The following is a 16,450-nucleotide window of genomic DNA, read 5'->3' as shown; positions in this document are numbered from 1 at the left end:
ACTGCCATTACTCTACTAAAAAACCTTTGGCCTCTTTTCTGCCTCACTTGATCCTGGCTTTCTATGTATGAGCGTCTCCCTAACCGTGTTCCTGAAATGGTGTGGTATGGCATGTTTGTGTGTACTCTGGTGGCTTTCGTTGTATACTAATTTTTAGACCGTTATCATGTTGCTTTGGTTCTATTATTTTTTTATTCTCTATGTTAGGTAGAGAAAATTTCCCTGCTCATTTTAAATATTTTTCTCTTATATTTATTTTTAGAGCTAGGTTGTAGAAAGTTTTAGGAAGTAAGGATTTTCTTCTTTGATCTCTTGTTTTGCTTGTTTGTAAATACTCTCTGTTTTACTAATGATTTTCTATTAAAGAAAAGATCATGACTTTAAAGAAGGACCTGTCTGCCTTGAGTTTTCCCATTAATCTTTTCCTAAAGAGAATGTACTCTGCTTCTCCCTTACTAGGTGCCTGGTACAGGTAAGCACAGCTAGCTCCTAGAGTGTTCAGAGAGGGCTATAAAAGTGAAATAAAGTATGTTATGAGATGAGATTGGGATAAAATAATGCTAGTTTATAAGTAAAATAGTATGCTTTTTACTTGTGTAAAAGTGTTCAAAGGCTTTACTTTTAAATGTGTGATGTCAGTTTGTTTTACCTGTTAAATACCCCCTCTTTCTTCTTTAAGGGTCACACAGCAATGCTTCATACTGGCTCATGGCATCCCAAAATAAAAGGAGAATTTATGACTTGCTCAAATGATGCGTGAGTATTGTTTAGTGTTTTGAATGTTTTCATATCTTTCAGCATCTCTTACCAGTTGTATCGTGACGACCTTGGTAAAGTGAGAACTAGAGCAGCAGGAATCCTGGTGTTTGTGTTCCAGTTCTCGACTTTGCTTTGACTGCAGTTGTAGTATAAAGTTTAGTTAAACAGACATGGACGCTATGGAAATGAGAGACTTTGTAAATTCCTGTGGAGTTTATCACGGGACACACTGGATTAGATTGATGCTAGTAAGAGAATCTAAATGGCTCTGAAAGCATGACTAACAATTCCCTGCAGTGAAGACTGACTTCCATTTGAAATGGGAATGCACCAGTTTTCTTTCCTGGACCAGAGTTCTGTGTGAGGATCACTAGACTTGAAGCACAATATCCTTTACCACTTTTAAGAGAAGTCTGTAAGTAATAAACTCATGTGGCTTACAGCTCGATTGACCTTTTACTTGGCCTTTGACTTAGAATAGTGGTTAGTAATGGGCTGAACTAGGGAACATTATAATCAGAGAATGCTCACCAAGTACTCCACTGAGTTTCTCATCATGAGGCTTGTGTTCCATTGGAAGTGAGTGTTACAAGACAAAAGTGCAGGTATACCCAAAGCTAAACAGTGTAGTTTTATATTTGCTAAGTACTGTTGAGGATAAAGTTAAACTAAAGGAAAAGAAGGCTAGAGAGGGTGAGAGATGAATGGGTTAGGGGTGAAGGTGCCTGCCTGAATGCCTAATGATCTGAACTTGATTGTTGTTGATCACATAGACTCCTTCAAGTGGCCCTATGACTTCCACGGGTATACCATGGTGTGCACAACTGCATGCACACACACACACCACAGACATCAGAAGAGAATATAGAAGAATTAACAGAATACAGAGTGAGTTATTGCTGTTGTTCTTAAGGCATAGGGCTAAACCTAGGGCTAGGCAAAGAGTCTACCACTGAACCCATCCTGACCCCGAGAAAGTCTCCTGTCAGTTGACACTTAAATCATACAGACGAGGCTGCTACAAGGGAAGAAGCTTTCCTGGTCGAAGTGATATATGTTTAGGACCCTGAGATGAGAAGACCATAGAGCATATTTGAGGGAAAGAAAGATGACGTAGTTGACGTTTTTAGGTTGGTAGGAAAGATGAGAATGATAGGAAATGAATCTGAAAAGGAAGGCAAAAGACAGTCACCTAATTATTTTATTTATTATACCCCATCTCAGTTTCCCTGCCCTTCTCTCCTCCCAGCCCCTCCCCCGGTCCCTGTGTCCACTCCTCCCCCATTTCTCTTCAGAAAGGGCAGGTCTCCCATGGATAGCAACCTGCCAGTCACAGAAGTATTAAGCCAAGTGTCTTTTTTGTTTCATCAACTTTACTGCAGTAAGAAGTGCATAATAAAGCAGAGTTGAATAAAATTTTCTTAGAAGTAGATGTCAATGAAAACTGGGTGGCACTGAAGATAAAAATGGTTATCAAAGAAATTCAGTTTTACTTGTGGGTTGGTAATATGTGATGGGAGCCATTTTGTAATTTGTAGTACCTTACAGCCTGATAGTATGTCACAGGGTAAGGGTATGGCACTAATGTAATTGAGTCCTTAGCACAGAATCTGTCTAAGTAGGAAGGACATGTATTACGGACTTTGTCCTCAGTACTCTTTGTATTTTAGAATGTGTTTGTTTTTGGAGTTAATGTCATAAAAGAGATAGTGATGAGGCTGTGAAGGTGAGCTGATGTAGCACAGCTGGTGTTCTTATAAGAAAAGACACGAGGGATGCATACCCAGAGAGAAAAGGCCACGGAATGGCACAGTGAGGAAGCAGCTAGCTGTCTAGGAGCCAAGGAGAAAGGGTCTTGGGAGAAACAAATTTCCCAGCACCTTCATCTTAGACTTTTAGCCTCTGGAACTATTAGAAAATAAATTTCTACTCCTTAAGCAACCTACTCTATCACACTTTGAAGATTTATCTTATTTGTATGTGTGTGTGTGTGTGTGTGTGTGTGTGTTCCTGTGTGTACACATGAGTGTGTGTACTTTCAGAGATCCGAAGAGGGCATCAGGCCCTGGAACTGGAGTTATAGATTGTGAGCTGCCTGGTGTGGGTGCTAGGACCAGAGCTCTGGTTCCCTGAAAGAGCAGCAGACACTCTTAACTACTGATCCATCTCTTCAACCCCCTTTGTCATGGCAACTATTACAGACTAGTGCAGGGGAGGAAAAAGTTGGGCTATTATTGTACCAAATAATAGAATGTGCAGGGTTTCTTGATTGAGACTCCTTACCATTCTACCTATTATCACTTTATCTGTCTTCCTGCTTCTGAGATATATTGGGTAATCATCCATCTTTGTTCAGTTAACTCTCAAGATACTGACACAAAGGAATCCAGGATTAGCTTCCTTCCCTGGATTTCTTTGCTTTGAGCTCCAAAAATTTGTCTTAATTTAAATGATCACATCAATTTGAAGGTAGATCTGGGCACATTGTTTTGTGATTATCTTAGAGATTTCAATTGAAAAAAGATTGAGGACATTTTATTTACTCAGTATTGGATTATGGAAAATAAATAGTGGCAAGAATTCTTGATTTCTTAGGCAGATTTTTATTGAATTTTTGGCAGAATACTACAAAACTATAGAATGATATAGGCCTGCATGAAGTATCACTAAGATTTATTACTGACAGATAAGTGACAATTGAGTGTCCTCTATAGACCCAGGTATGTATAGTGAAGTAGTTTTAAAGACACAGGACCCAACTGTCAGTGTTTGAAAGATTTTGATATTCACTTCTATGTGTATAAATTTTCATGCCTCTTCAGAATTATGATTATTAACTTTCTTTTTAAGGAAAGTTTTATTTGTTTTTATTTTATGTTCATGAGTGTTTTGCCTGAATGAATGTTTGTGCACCACATGTGTGCACTGCCTGTGGAGGCCAGAAGAGGGTGTTAGATCTTCTGGAACTGGAGTTACAGCTAGCTACCATGTGGCCTTGGAGCCAAACTCCAATCTTCCTAAGAACAACAACTGAGCCAACTCTCCAGCCCCACTATGAGTATTAACTTTTCAGTTAAATTTTAAAAGTCTTCCTTGTCTTGCAGTTGATATATGTCAAGCATTCTTATGGCTAAAATGGTTAGATTTAGTGGCTATTTCATATAATGTTTCTACACATTTTAAAAATATAATTTCAAGTAGAAATTTCAAAATCAGTTCCTGTCCTTAAAATTCAAAGTTCTTCCTGATGATTTTTTTTTGTTTTGTTTTTTCGAGATAGGGTTTCTCTGTGGTTTTGGAGCCTGTCCTGGAACTAGCTCTTGTAGACCAGGCTGGTCTCCAACTCACAGAGATCCACCTGCCTCTGCCTCCCAAGCTTCCTGATGATTTTTGTGATGAAAATGAAGTAACTGATATTTTCTTTTTTCCCCCATGTGAAACTATATATATTTTTTTCTTCTAAAAAACCCACAAAAGGCTGGTGAGATTATTCATTGAGTAGAAGCCATATCTGGAGCTTACATGGTAAGAACTGACTCTTATCCTCTGACTTCCACACATCTACACACTTCCACACATTCACATGTGACGAAAATCAATCACTAAATGAATACAGGAATCACCCAAAAGTTCTTAAGGAAGTTTGCGGAAGATGTCTGTTGATAAAGCACATGGACCTGTCCATGCTGTCCCTCCTTTGGTGAGATCAGCAGTTATAGTAACTGTCATCGAGCACTGTGACATGCATGTAGCAATCAAGGAATTTTGGAGAGGACATCTTAACTGTTCTAGTTACCTTTTCTGTAAAGTAAGTTGAAATGCCTTTCTTGGTCTACCTCCTTGTGGCAGAATATTCCCCTCACTTGGGAGAGTTCCTGTTCATTTGGCTTCCCATTTTATGTAGCCTTAATAGAATACTAAATCCTATGAGAGGGAAAGCAAAATGTTGGAGTTAAAAATTTGCAAGTGAATTTTTCCCACCTTTGTAATGAAAAATTAGTAAAAGTTTTAGCTGCGGGAAATTGCTTTTTGAGGCAGAAGTAGTGGGTTGCGTATTGAAGACAGCTTTAAACTGTTTGCATTTTAATGCCTATTTTTTTTTTTTATTTTTGGTGCAGTTTTGTCATCTTCCCAGTCTTTGTTATTTCTTTCTAATCCTGTCTATTTTTCTGTAGTAACTCACTGTGAAATGTTTGTCTATGAATTCCAGGGCTTTTAAGCTGGGTAATAATGCCTGTCTCCATCAGTCATCAGGACAGACAGAATATGGAAGAGTAGTTGGGCAGTGGCACACTTACAGTAACTGAGTGAAGAAAAAATACAGTGGCCACAAAGTGGATTAAGGCTTTTGTGAAAGAGGAGGAGCCAGGGATGTGGCAAAGTTGCAGTTTATAAGCTGGGGGCTAGACTTCTGCAGTCTTTGGGAGAACTTGAGACCCAAAGATTTCCTTTAAAATATCAAAGTTCAGTCTTTAATGCAGACTGCAGTGGTCTGTACAAAGTTAGACCACATATGCAGTATTAAACGGTCACCAGCAGGCAGCAGTATCGAAAGGTTGCCCATGATACCCTCTTTTCGGGGAAAACATGAGGAAATTTCATAAAGAACTTTGAAGTAAAGTTGCTTTTATGGAAATTAATGAAAGAGAAAATGGAATTTAGTTCTTTAAAGAGATTACTATCTATAACATGCAAAGTATATGAGGAACTAGAATGATTTTACTTATAAGTAAAAAAATATGTTTAGGCTTTATTTTATTATTTGAAACATCTATGCATCATCTCTCTTTTCCTGTCTGTCTGTCTGTCTGTCTGTCTATTTATCTATCTGCCATCTATCTATATCTATTATGTATGTGTGTATGTATGTATCATCTATCTACCTTTTATGCATATATGTATGTATACATGTATGTATGTAGTTTTTACAGTCTTGTTGCTGCGGCCTGTTGTGCTCTCCCTGTTTCTGGGAGTGGGGTACAGGGTTGAGAAGACACAGAGGCAATGGCACAGACTCGGGGAGATTCCAAAACAGAAACTCTTTATTGTAAACAAGTTGGGGATTTTTATAGGGTTAGGAAATTTAAGCTGCCACAGGAATGTTTCTGCTTGGTCCTTTTGAAACTGGCAGTCACTGCTGGCGTGTTGTGATTGGCTAGGAGCACATGTCATTAGTTAGTTACCATGCTTTTGGTCCGCTGACAGGTTGTCTTGGCCAATTTTGCTTACTCATTGTGAGCTTGCACGCGCTTGCTTGTGCTTGCGCTATTGCCCTGCCTTATTTGTATGTATGTATGCTACACATCTATCTATCTATCTATCTATCTATCTATCTATCTATCTATCTATCTATCTATCTATCTATCTATCTATCTATCTATCTCTATTATGTGTGTATGTACCTTTCTGTCATCTCTATCTATAATGTATGTGTGCATATATATGTATGTATCAATGTGTCTGTCTATCTGTCTGTCTATCTATTTATCAGTCTGTCTGTCTTTTTATCACTTACCTAATGTGTGTTAATGTGTGAAGTCAGAGTCAGTCCTCTCCTTCCACCATGTGGACTTTGGGAGTGGCTGTTAGGTTGACATGCTTGGGGTCAAGCTGCTTTACTGACTCAGCTGTCTCACCAGCCCTGTCTAATTTTATATACTGTGAAATGAGTAGATTATTTTGCTTCTTAACAAAAAAGGGAAGGTCTTGAAGAGACAGAAAAGGTCAGGAATGACTGTGAAGTAAAAGATGATGGGAGCCGATGGGAGCCATTACACAGTCATGTAACCTGTGAATCTTGATTTGATTTCATTTCCTTCCAAGAAAAGAAAAAAAGGACCAAGAGACAGTAGTGAAGGAGCATTTGGGGACATTTTAATAATGGGTCAGAGGACTGAAAAAAATGACCCTAGTTCTTTGTCTTTTCTTCTATCATGCTTTTGTCAATATGTCTGTGTAACAACTTCCCTTAGAAGATGGTGGCTGTTCCCCACACCTTTTGTCTAAGCTAGCCAACAGAGTCATAGAAATGATGTGTTCTCAGCTAAGACTCTTCAGTGTTAGGTTGTGGCGTTGCTCTCTGATCAAGTCCTGTTTACTCTCTTCAGGGGAATGATCCAGTGAAGAGTTCAGTCTTATCTTAGGTTTTTCTAGACCAACTTATAGTCAGTCAAACTCAAACTTGAGCTTGGGCTAGATTGGCAGGACCGAGTATGGAGTGCACATGCTAACCCAGTTAGTGGGGACAACTCTGGACTGGTAGCTTCCTGAGAAATGTGTGCCTGTTCTTCTAAACCATTGAACTTTATGAATGAGTTATTTTACATCAGCTGTAAACTACACAAGTAGTCGTATTGATGTAGGATTGTGGTTATAAAAATGGTAATTTCTATATAGCACCGACGATGATTAGAAACAATATAGTGAGATGCGCAAGAGTTACATAACAGCAGTTAAGAGCAGCAATGAGTACAGACACTACCAAACTGTGTGCGCTGCCTGTTGGGAAGAGTGTGTAGGTGTTTATTGCGCCATTTATAGCGAAAAATCTTTGACGCTTTCAAAATAAAAATATTATGGGGGATTTTTCTTAATATCTGCCTATATATATGCCACCACCACTCCTTTCTCCCCCAATAAAAGCTGATTTTAAGATGTAGAAAAGGGAATTCATGAGACTTAATAGCTAATCTTTTCTCTACTTAATCAGTTTTTTTTCTTGGCAATATTTTAAGTCCTGCACATCAGTACTTCTTAGATTATGACAGTTGAGTTGTCAGTGATTTTCAACAATGGATTTTATACTAGAGTCTCAGACTGCTAGGATGTATGAGATGTCTGTGGAGAAAAGATTCCCTAGTCTTCATTTGGGGAGTCCAACACCAAGAGTAAATGCATGAAAGATTCTAAGAATCATATTAACAAACAAAACCCAAAACAGTTAATATTCCTAACACCCTCAAGCATTTTCTAAACATAACAATGCAACTCTTTGTATTTCCCATAGCCAATAACATGTTTTGCACTCTTGGAGTAGAGTTCTCAGGAACATATCTTGGGAAATGAAGATTAGCAATAATACATGATTTTGATGATCAAATTCAGTAAATTATAAATATTTTTTAAACTTTCATAGGCTATAAAGATGAATTATACAGTTAAAATTTCCCAAATTTTGGCATGGCATCATGGAAGCAGTGTGTATTTTGTAGTTAGAACCAGAGGACATTGAACACTCTACAGGTAGCTGTGAGCAAGTCGTTTCTGTATGGTAGGATGTTGCTGATTCACAGATTCGAGTGAGAGTGAATGTGTAGAGGCTTGAGTAACTGGTATTCATGCACAGGTCTATGGGTTAATGTGCATGTGAAGGCCTTTTTCACAGCTCAGTGATCCTCTCCTCTTAGAGCATGTGCGGAACACACTGAATTTTGCAGGCTTTTTCTGGAAAGCTGCTAGGCAGATTTCACTTGACTTTTACAACCAATAACATATGTAAACATAATTGGACAATTCTCCAAGGAGTGATGGCTCACATAAATGGATTTCAAAAAAGTAAATTTCATATAACTCAAAGTTTTTTTCTGCTATTTTAAGTATTTTGGAGGGAAACTTAAAAAACATTAGTTTTCTGCATTATTCATGAGTGTTTTGAATACAGTTTAACATTTTTACAGTTTATAAATTGTTATATTGTTGCATGCTATGCCTGAGAATGCAGTGGCAATGTAAACCTAGTTATAGTGTTTTTGGGGATTCCCCCATTTCTGTTGTTGCTTTTTGGTCTAGATCTACAGAAGCACTTCAGTTTCTCCTTGTGTTTTCTGCTTCTGCCAAGAAGTAGTAGATCTGATTTTCTTTTCTTTCCATTCTTTCTCCCTTTCCCCTCCCTCCCTTCCTCCTGTTTTTTCTACCTTCCTTCCTTTTGTCCTTCTCCCCCACCTTTTTTTTAAAAGAATTATAGCTAAAAAAGTGTAGCGCCTGAGCTATAGGACAGTTTGCGAGTTGGGTAAGGGGCTGGAGATTAAGGAACATAAGAGATGTGGGTCATTCATTAAGAAAGAATGCTGAATGCATTCACGCTTAGAGAAAACCTCATATACCTAACTGCTGCACAGTGGAAATCCCTCAGGCAGGTTGGAAATTACCAGGCTTAACACCAAGCAAACCACTCCCCTATAGCTAACCACCAGGGTGGGAAGAGGGAGCACAGGAACAAACAAGTTGTTTTGCCAGAAACTGCAAGCTATCCTCAATATGAACCCTGGGAGGAGGGGTAGACCTGTGGGCCCTACGAGAGAGAAGACTAAGCAATTTATCTAACAGGAGTTTTAGCACATGGCTTTTTCCATTCTCTTAGGAGGCTTTTCTTGCTGACTTACAGATTCTGGGCAGGTTTGCATCATCTAGGTTTCCTAAGTCTATAATTTACCATTACATGGACAACATTTTTGTTATCTGAATTAAATGCTTGAAGCCCACTTTTTCACCATTTCCCTGACAAATGGTCAGTGTAGCTCATAAGAAACTATTGCTCATTTTTATTTCTTTTAGATTGCTTATACGTATTGGTTCCCATGGATATTCTTTGACTACCCTAGGGTACTTTGTGTCAGATGGCCTTTCTGAGGAAATTACCGGATGTGCAGTTGAAACTCTGTGTAAGTCATCCAGGGGTCTGGCATGTACTGATGAGGCTAAATCCTGTCCTTGTACCTTCTGTCCCTGCTCATCAGTTTCAGTAACTTCCTCAATCTTTTAAAATCTTTTTACTACTCTCTTTTGTAAAGTCTGTATCTCCTGTCCAGTGTTCTGTTCTATGTCTTCACTGAGGATTCCAACTTGTTCAGTAAAGATATTGTCTCATCCTTGGACATATCACAACATTTCAACAGATTCTGGACAGATTCAACAGCTCAAATTCTTTCAGATAATTTTGTCAATTGATGCTATCCCTCTCTGTAGTATTGAACCATTTTTTTAAATGAGATAATTATTAAAAACAAAGCTAATTCCTAGAATCAAATAAAGGAAAGAAAAATAGCATAAGTCTTGGATAATACCTTCCATAATATAAGCAAAGTAATTATTGAACTCCTGGATCTTATCAGTCATTTTTTTGTAGTTTTTTAGATCTTACCAGTCATAAGGCAATTACAATGAATTTGAGTAGGTGTAATAATCGTTATCGTCCAGCAGCAGTTGCAGCCACGTGGCCAAGAGACGAACAGCACGTGTTGCTTACTTAGATACTGAAAAATATGCTTTGTTTAACAGATGAAGAACAGTTATTAAGGTGATGAAATGATTCTAACAGTTGGATCCCAGGATAAAGAGAAAACCCACAGTTTTCCATCAGTACAAGTTGCAGACTTTGTGCACTGTGGGGATCACAAGCAACGGTGTGTGGGCTGGTATGTGGGTCACCAGTCAGGAAGTGCTTAGCAGCAGCCTGCTGTGTCTGAGGGCCTGCTAAAGTGGCAGGTAGGAGAGTCAGTGCCCAATGCGCCACACAGCTGGCAGAATGATCCCAAAACGTGTGGACTGATCCCCACGTTCAGGTGCCAGATGATGGAAGAAGATACAAAATAATATACCACACTAGTTCAGAATTATGTATAATAAAGGGTTATTTATTTAGGGGAGACTTATAGATCACTGCCCTAGATAATAGTCCTCTGCACAAATGGAGAACAGGAACAGAGTCTAGCAGCCAGAAGTGAGAGCCTGATGCAAGAGAGTGAGTGCAGGCTTTACAGCTGCATTTATAGTATAAGAGACCATGCCTAAGTGGGCTGGAATCTTAAAGGCTATTGGCTGAAGGAGCAGAAGGAGTTCCCACAGCACAACCCCATTGTCATCTTGCATAGTTTTAAAGGAAAACTTCAGTTTCTATGAAGAAACATGTTAGTATGCAACTTAGGATCCTAGAAAAGTGCCAGTTTGGTGAGAAATTGAGACTGTAGGATAAGTATTTTGTTTGGAATTGTAAGAACATAAAATAGGGCTTTATTTATTCAGTCATTTTGAAGTCATTTGTAAAGAATGCATCGGAAACTTTCTGAGGGCCCGGGAGGTAGTGCTTTGGTCAAGCACAACTTTTCATGCGCACACAAACAACAAGAACCGACTGAGGACTTATTAATTGTGTTTTGGAGTTTTAGTGACTTAAAGTAAATATATGCTAACCAGAAGTATTTAAAAGTGCCAGGCAGAAGAGAATTTCTGTGTTTGACTTTAAAGAGGAAATGTATTATTAATACTGGTGACGTAATTGAGACTGCTTATAAATCTATTTTGCAATGCCTCGAAACAGTAACATATTTTCAGTTTTACAAATAAAGCAGATGCAGAACTCTTCCTGCCACTCATGCTTTTTTACTCAAAGAAGTTAATGAAATACTGTGGAGGAATTAAATTTCTGAGCAGTCAAGAGTTATCTAGGAGTAACCATGTGAATGACTGTTCCTGTTATGCTCTAATAGCCTTCATTTAACTTAGACTTTTTCTAGTACTTTCAAGATTTATCATCTTACAGTATAGATATAGACATCTTATATGCATCTTATATGTCCAGAGATAAGACATTTAATGCAAAATTGACTGTGGTGTGTTTTATACAGCATTCTGCATTTCTATCTGCAGAGAACATAAGATGTTTACACCTTCAAAAATGTTGGATGATTGCTTGATGGATTCCAAGTTTATTGTAGTTCACTGTATATTTGTAGTTTTTAATTAGCAATCTCTTTTGTTCAGGAAATATCAATACTGAATAATAATTAATATATGAGGATTATAAACTGTGGAATGCTAATTAGAATTTCTTCCTTTTTGAGATCCATGTGAAAATGTTGCCAATATAATTTCAGAATAGCTACTAATTTATTTACTTGTTTTAAATCTACTAATTTATACACTGATTTGAAAAGGAGATTATGGAAAGCTACAAAGGATTGAAGGGTATATTTGCTTACCAGTATCCCATTAACAGAGGATTTAATAGAAAGTAGTTTGAATTTCTTCTGGGGGTTTCTGAGGCAAGTAGCAAGAGTTCAATTACAGCAGTGCCTCTATTTCTAAATGAATTTTTATGCTAACAGGACTGATTTGTGCTATGATAGCCGCTCATTAGGTAATATCCTAGGAAGAAGAATGCTGCTGGTGTGAGAATCCATGAAATGAATTTTGTTGTGGAAATGGGAATTAAAGGTATTTGCATATTATATATTTTCTGATTTTTGAAAATCATAAAGATAAAAGTTATTTTTGTTTTGCCTGATTCTCTCCCACCCCAAAGTCTTGGATATAATGAATTATTATTTTTTTTAAAGATTTATTTATTTATTATGTATACAACATTCTGCCTCATGTATGCCCACATGCCAGAAGAGGGCACCAGATCTCAGTACAGATGGTTGTGAGCCACCATGTGGTTGCTGGGAATTGAACTCAGGACCTCTGGAAGAGCAGCCAGTGCTCTTAACCTCTGAGCCATCTCTCCAGCCCCTATAATGAATTATTTTGTGGTCAAAATTACCAAATTTATTTCCATTCTATTTCCTGAGCCCTTTTCTTTTGCTCCTTGTAATACTGAATCCATCGCTAATGTGGACAAGTGTCATCATCTTTCTAGTTTCCTGTTAACATTTGCTGGAGTGGCAGGTGGACAGGCATGCTTTTTAGGGAAGTGTGAATAATGAGTTTCCCTTTCCACTGCTTTTCTAAACTTTGTAAGTTTATACAACTTGGTGAGCTATTTCTGTCTTGTAAACTGTCCCTCCCTGTGATAATGTTTTTAAAATTTGTCTTGATGAAAACATTAGCTTTTGTTACTTATTGCCTTTAAAAAAGTACTCTGAGTAAAACCAGTAGCTCTTTCCCGGAGAAGTTTTCCGTTATAATACTAACAAAATAAAGTTGAAGAAAATGTGAATGTCTCACAAACTATATTTACTGACTTCTCTTGGATGCATGTTTATGTATGGGCTTGGGTCTTTTAGTTACAGTGAAAGAAAAGTGATCGGTATCAGCTTATCATGAAGCACATATTGCATTATGCAGGTTGGTTTAAACATCATGTGCTCCTTTGAGTCCTGCAATAACAGTCAAACATTGTATATTTGTGGAAGATGATATTCTGTCCAGCAGAAACTGATGTACAGAAATCTATCTTTACAGGGCTGGAGAGATGGGTCAGTGGTTAAGAGCACTGGCTGTTTTTCCAGAGGTCCTGAGTTCAATTCCCAGCAACCACATGATGGCTCATAACCGTCTGTAATGAGATCTGGTGCCCTCTTCTAACCTGCAGTTGTACATGCAGACAGAACACTGTATACATAATAAATAAATAAAAAAAGAAATCTATCTTTACATAGAAGAGTCAGAGACATAGACTAACTTTTTTTATTCTATGTATGTGATAAAATTAATAGTCTTAATCTTACCCAGGCAACTTTACTGTGTGACTCAATAGCCACCATATTACAAATCTTTCTCATAATCTACATGATTTGTTATTTTCAGAGAAAAAAATATCTTTTACAAATATACAGTTTTAGCTTCCTGCATTCCTTTCTGCTTTTGCTGTAAAACTGTCTTGCCTGTCAATTAGCATGTTTATTGACAGCTTACTATTGCATGGGTTTAGCTAGAAACTGTAGATATATGAAAATTCTTAGAATTTATAATACAATAGACATTTATAGTACTCATGAAAAAGTGAGTAGATCTAAGCACGTTCTACTGAGGGAATCTATGAGGAGGCCTAAAGTGCTTTGGAAAGTACAAGTTTCTGGGGAATTGATGACTAACCTGAAATTAAAAAGAGTGGTTGGTTGTGTGGAGACAGAGGAGGACACCTCTTTTTTTGTTTGTTTGTTTGTTTTTCTTTTTCGAGACAGTGCTTCTCTGTATAGCCTTGGCTGTCCTGGAACTTGCTCTGTAGATCAGGCTGGCCTCGAACTCACAGATATCTGCTGTTTCTGCCTCCTGAGTGCTGGGATTAAAGGCTTGCACCACTACCACTTGGCTAGGGAGATGCCTCTTTAGATGTAGTGAGCAGCATTATAAAAGATATTTTAAAATGAGTGTGACAGCTCAGACTTGTCATTCTAGCACTTGAGATGCTAAAGCAGGAGGTTTTCTGCAAATTTGAAGCCAACCTGGGCTACATAGTGAGTTTCAGACCAGCCTGGGCTAGAGTGAGATCCCGTTTCAAACAACAGCACAAAGACAATAATAAGAACACTCTATGCACTGAACTGTGACCCCCTCCCCCGGTTCTTTTCTGCCTGTGGAGTTTTCACAGATGTAGCTATATAATGCAGATGCAGGAGTGGTAATCATTCATCTATCTAACTCTCACCTGGGTTTCTTGGTAGGAAAGTTTGTATCAACAGGAGGTGGTAATCATTCATCTGTCTAACTCTCACCTGGGTTTCTTGATAGGAAAGTTTGTATCAACAGAAGTGACTCAGTGCTGGTCACAGTAAACAACAAGTCATCCAGATTCCTCTACATGATTTTTTTAGATTTGGGAGATTAATATCACCAATTCATAGGTCTTTTCCCCATCACTGTGTGTATCTACCTTAGGGCATCTCCGTGGCTGGGCAGTAAAGCAGATCCTAGCTCAGACTGCATTAAAAGACCATTTTGGTGTTTTATTCTGCATTAAAAAAAAAAAAACCAAACAAATAGAATAAGAATGGTCAGGGTGTCTCATGTAGTACTGTTTCCTGAAATTTTTATCAGATTTCCACAAAAAGAAGTAATTGTTTCCTTTGGCTATTTAATTTGTTAAATTAAATTCTAACAGGAATTTAACTTTGCATTAATTTAATGGCTGGCCACCAGTCTCTTTTACAAAGTACACCCAGACTATTCCTACTTTGCTGAATGTTTATCTGTGTCAGAGGTGTGAGGACTTGTGAACCTGACTCTGTCACATATAGGCCTATGAGTAAGAGTCTGTCTTAAAGCTGAATCTAATAGTGGCCACAGGCTGGCATTGTTGGCTCATAAAACACAGGTACCATGTTCTTGTTCATTAACAAGAGTTATGCACATGCCTATATCTGTGACCCAAGCTTTGTGAGAGGTTTGGAGGATGATGTGATTGGATGGCCTAGAGTCTTCAACAGTGGGTACAGTAGTTGCATTTGGGGTTGAGTGTAGATTAGACTCTTCAAGGAAAGTAGCTTAAGAAAAAGTATATCAAGCACTGATGAAATTTTATACCAAGCCATGAAACTCACAAATCTTAGAATGCTCATAATGGGAGAAAAATAAGCAGAAGAGACTAGTTTTAAAAGACCAATTACATTGAATTTTTAAAATTAAAAATATCTATTTTATGTGAATGAGTGTTTTGCCTGAATGTGTGTGAGTGTATCAGATGTGAGTCCCTGAAGATGGCATCATAGGTATTGTGGAACTGGAGTTACAGACCTGTGAGTGCTGGGCCTGCACCCAGGTTCTCTCTCTGCAAGAGCAACAAGTGGTCTAGCTGCGGAGCTATCTCTTCAACTCTTAAGTTTTTATTTTTAAAAGGACTCAAAGGGAAAAAGAAAGCAGAGGTTAAATACATAGTCTAAAAAGATTATTTGTATTTTTAAAAATCTGTTTTATATAACCAGTCCTCTTTAGTAATTAATCGTTAGGTACACTTTATTATGATGATTATTGGTGAAGTATACTTCTTGTTCATTAATTTGTGCTGTATGACTTATCTCTTTTTGTGGGACCTTAGCTCCAGTTAGCATGTGCCAACTGATAGCTTCTGGAATAACAGACAATAAACACGCTGAAAATTCACAAGCCTTCACAAGGAAGCCAGTCAGTTTCATAGAATAACTAGTCTAATGTATTGATACTGTTGGATCCTTTTTCTAGAATATTCAAGCGCTTAGGCAGTAATTGTTAGTATTACATAGTTATAAACATTAAACAGATTTTCTTATTTCCACTTGCAACAATCCTATTTATGTCAGAGTCAAAGTTCTCAAATGTTTGAGTTGACAGATTTCTCAAGGTTTTGAAGCTATATGCTCTGCATTTTATTGCCATTAAAAATTTAAATATACATACCCATGTCCGAGGCAAAACCATATCATATCTTATACATGTGTAGTGTATACATGCACACACACACTCAACACTCTACCTTCATTTTACTCATGATCTTTCTATACCCTTAAGTACACATACCAGTGTTTAAATTACTGTTCTGTTTTATTTTTCAGTAGAGTATTGTTCATTAAATGATGGTTTTAATTGATCTTATAATTTTAGTCAGGTATTACCTCTTCTAAATTACTACTAGTCTTCTTAACTAGACAAACTTTTTTGGAATTCTGGGGAATATATGGTTACAATATGTGGAAGATAGGAAAGGATGGGGCCGTTAATCCTCGGAAGCAGAGTAAATGGAGCTCTCATCAGGGTGTGATGGTAATGAGACTTGAGTCAATGTGAATTCAAGTGTCATTCAATTACTGATGCACTGAGACCCTGCTGTAGCAGTGTAAGAGGGTCTTCACGTGTTCAGTTGTCTCGAATATAGAACCTAAACACAGGGTCACCTTGTGAACTGGATCAAGTGACTGAGGTGAGCCATTGTTAATGGTGGGACTCAATTGTCAGTCACTTGATTATCCAAATTAATGGTTATAAAAGAATATATATATAT

At 37.7% G+C, this 16,450-nt stretch overlaps 1 protein-coding gene across 1 annotated transcript in view; it reads left to right on the top strand.

The window, feature by feature from the left end:
* Wdr70 (WD repeat domain 70) overlaps positions 1–16,450 on the top strand; it is a 197,604-nt gene that overhangs the window by 72,203 nt on the left and 108,951 nt on the right. The window contains exon 9 of the mRNA XM_005356603.3: positions 680–756. Coding sequence (XP_005356660.1) covers positions 680–756 — 77 coding nt within the window. The remainder of the gene's footprint in view (positions 1–679; positions 757–16,450) is intronic.

This window comes from Microtus ochrogaster, chromosome 19 (genome assembly GCF_000317375.1).
Source record: "Microtus ochrogaster isolate Prairie Vole_2 chromosome 19, MicOch1.0, whole genome shotgun sequence".
NCBI classification, from domain to species: domain Eukaryota; kingdom Metazoa; phylum Chordata; class Mammalia; order Rodentia; family Cricetidae; genus Microtus; species Microtus ochrogaster.
The sequence above is the reverse complement of the archived record's forward strand: the minus strand, read 5'-3'. Positions and strand labels throughout refer to the sequence as shown.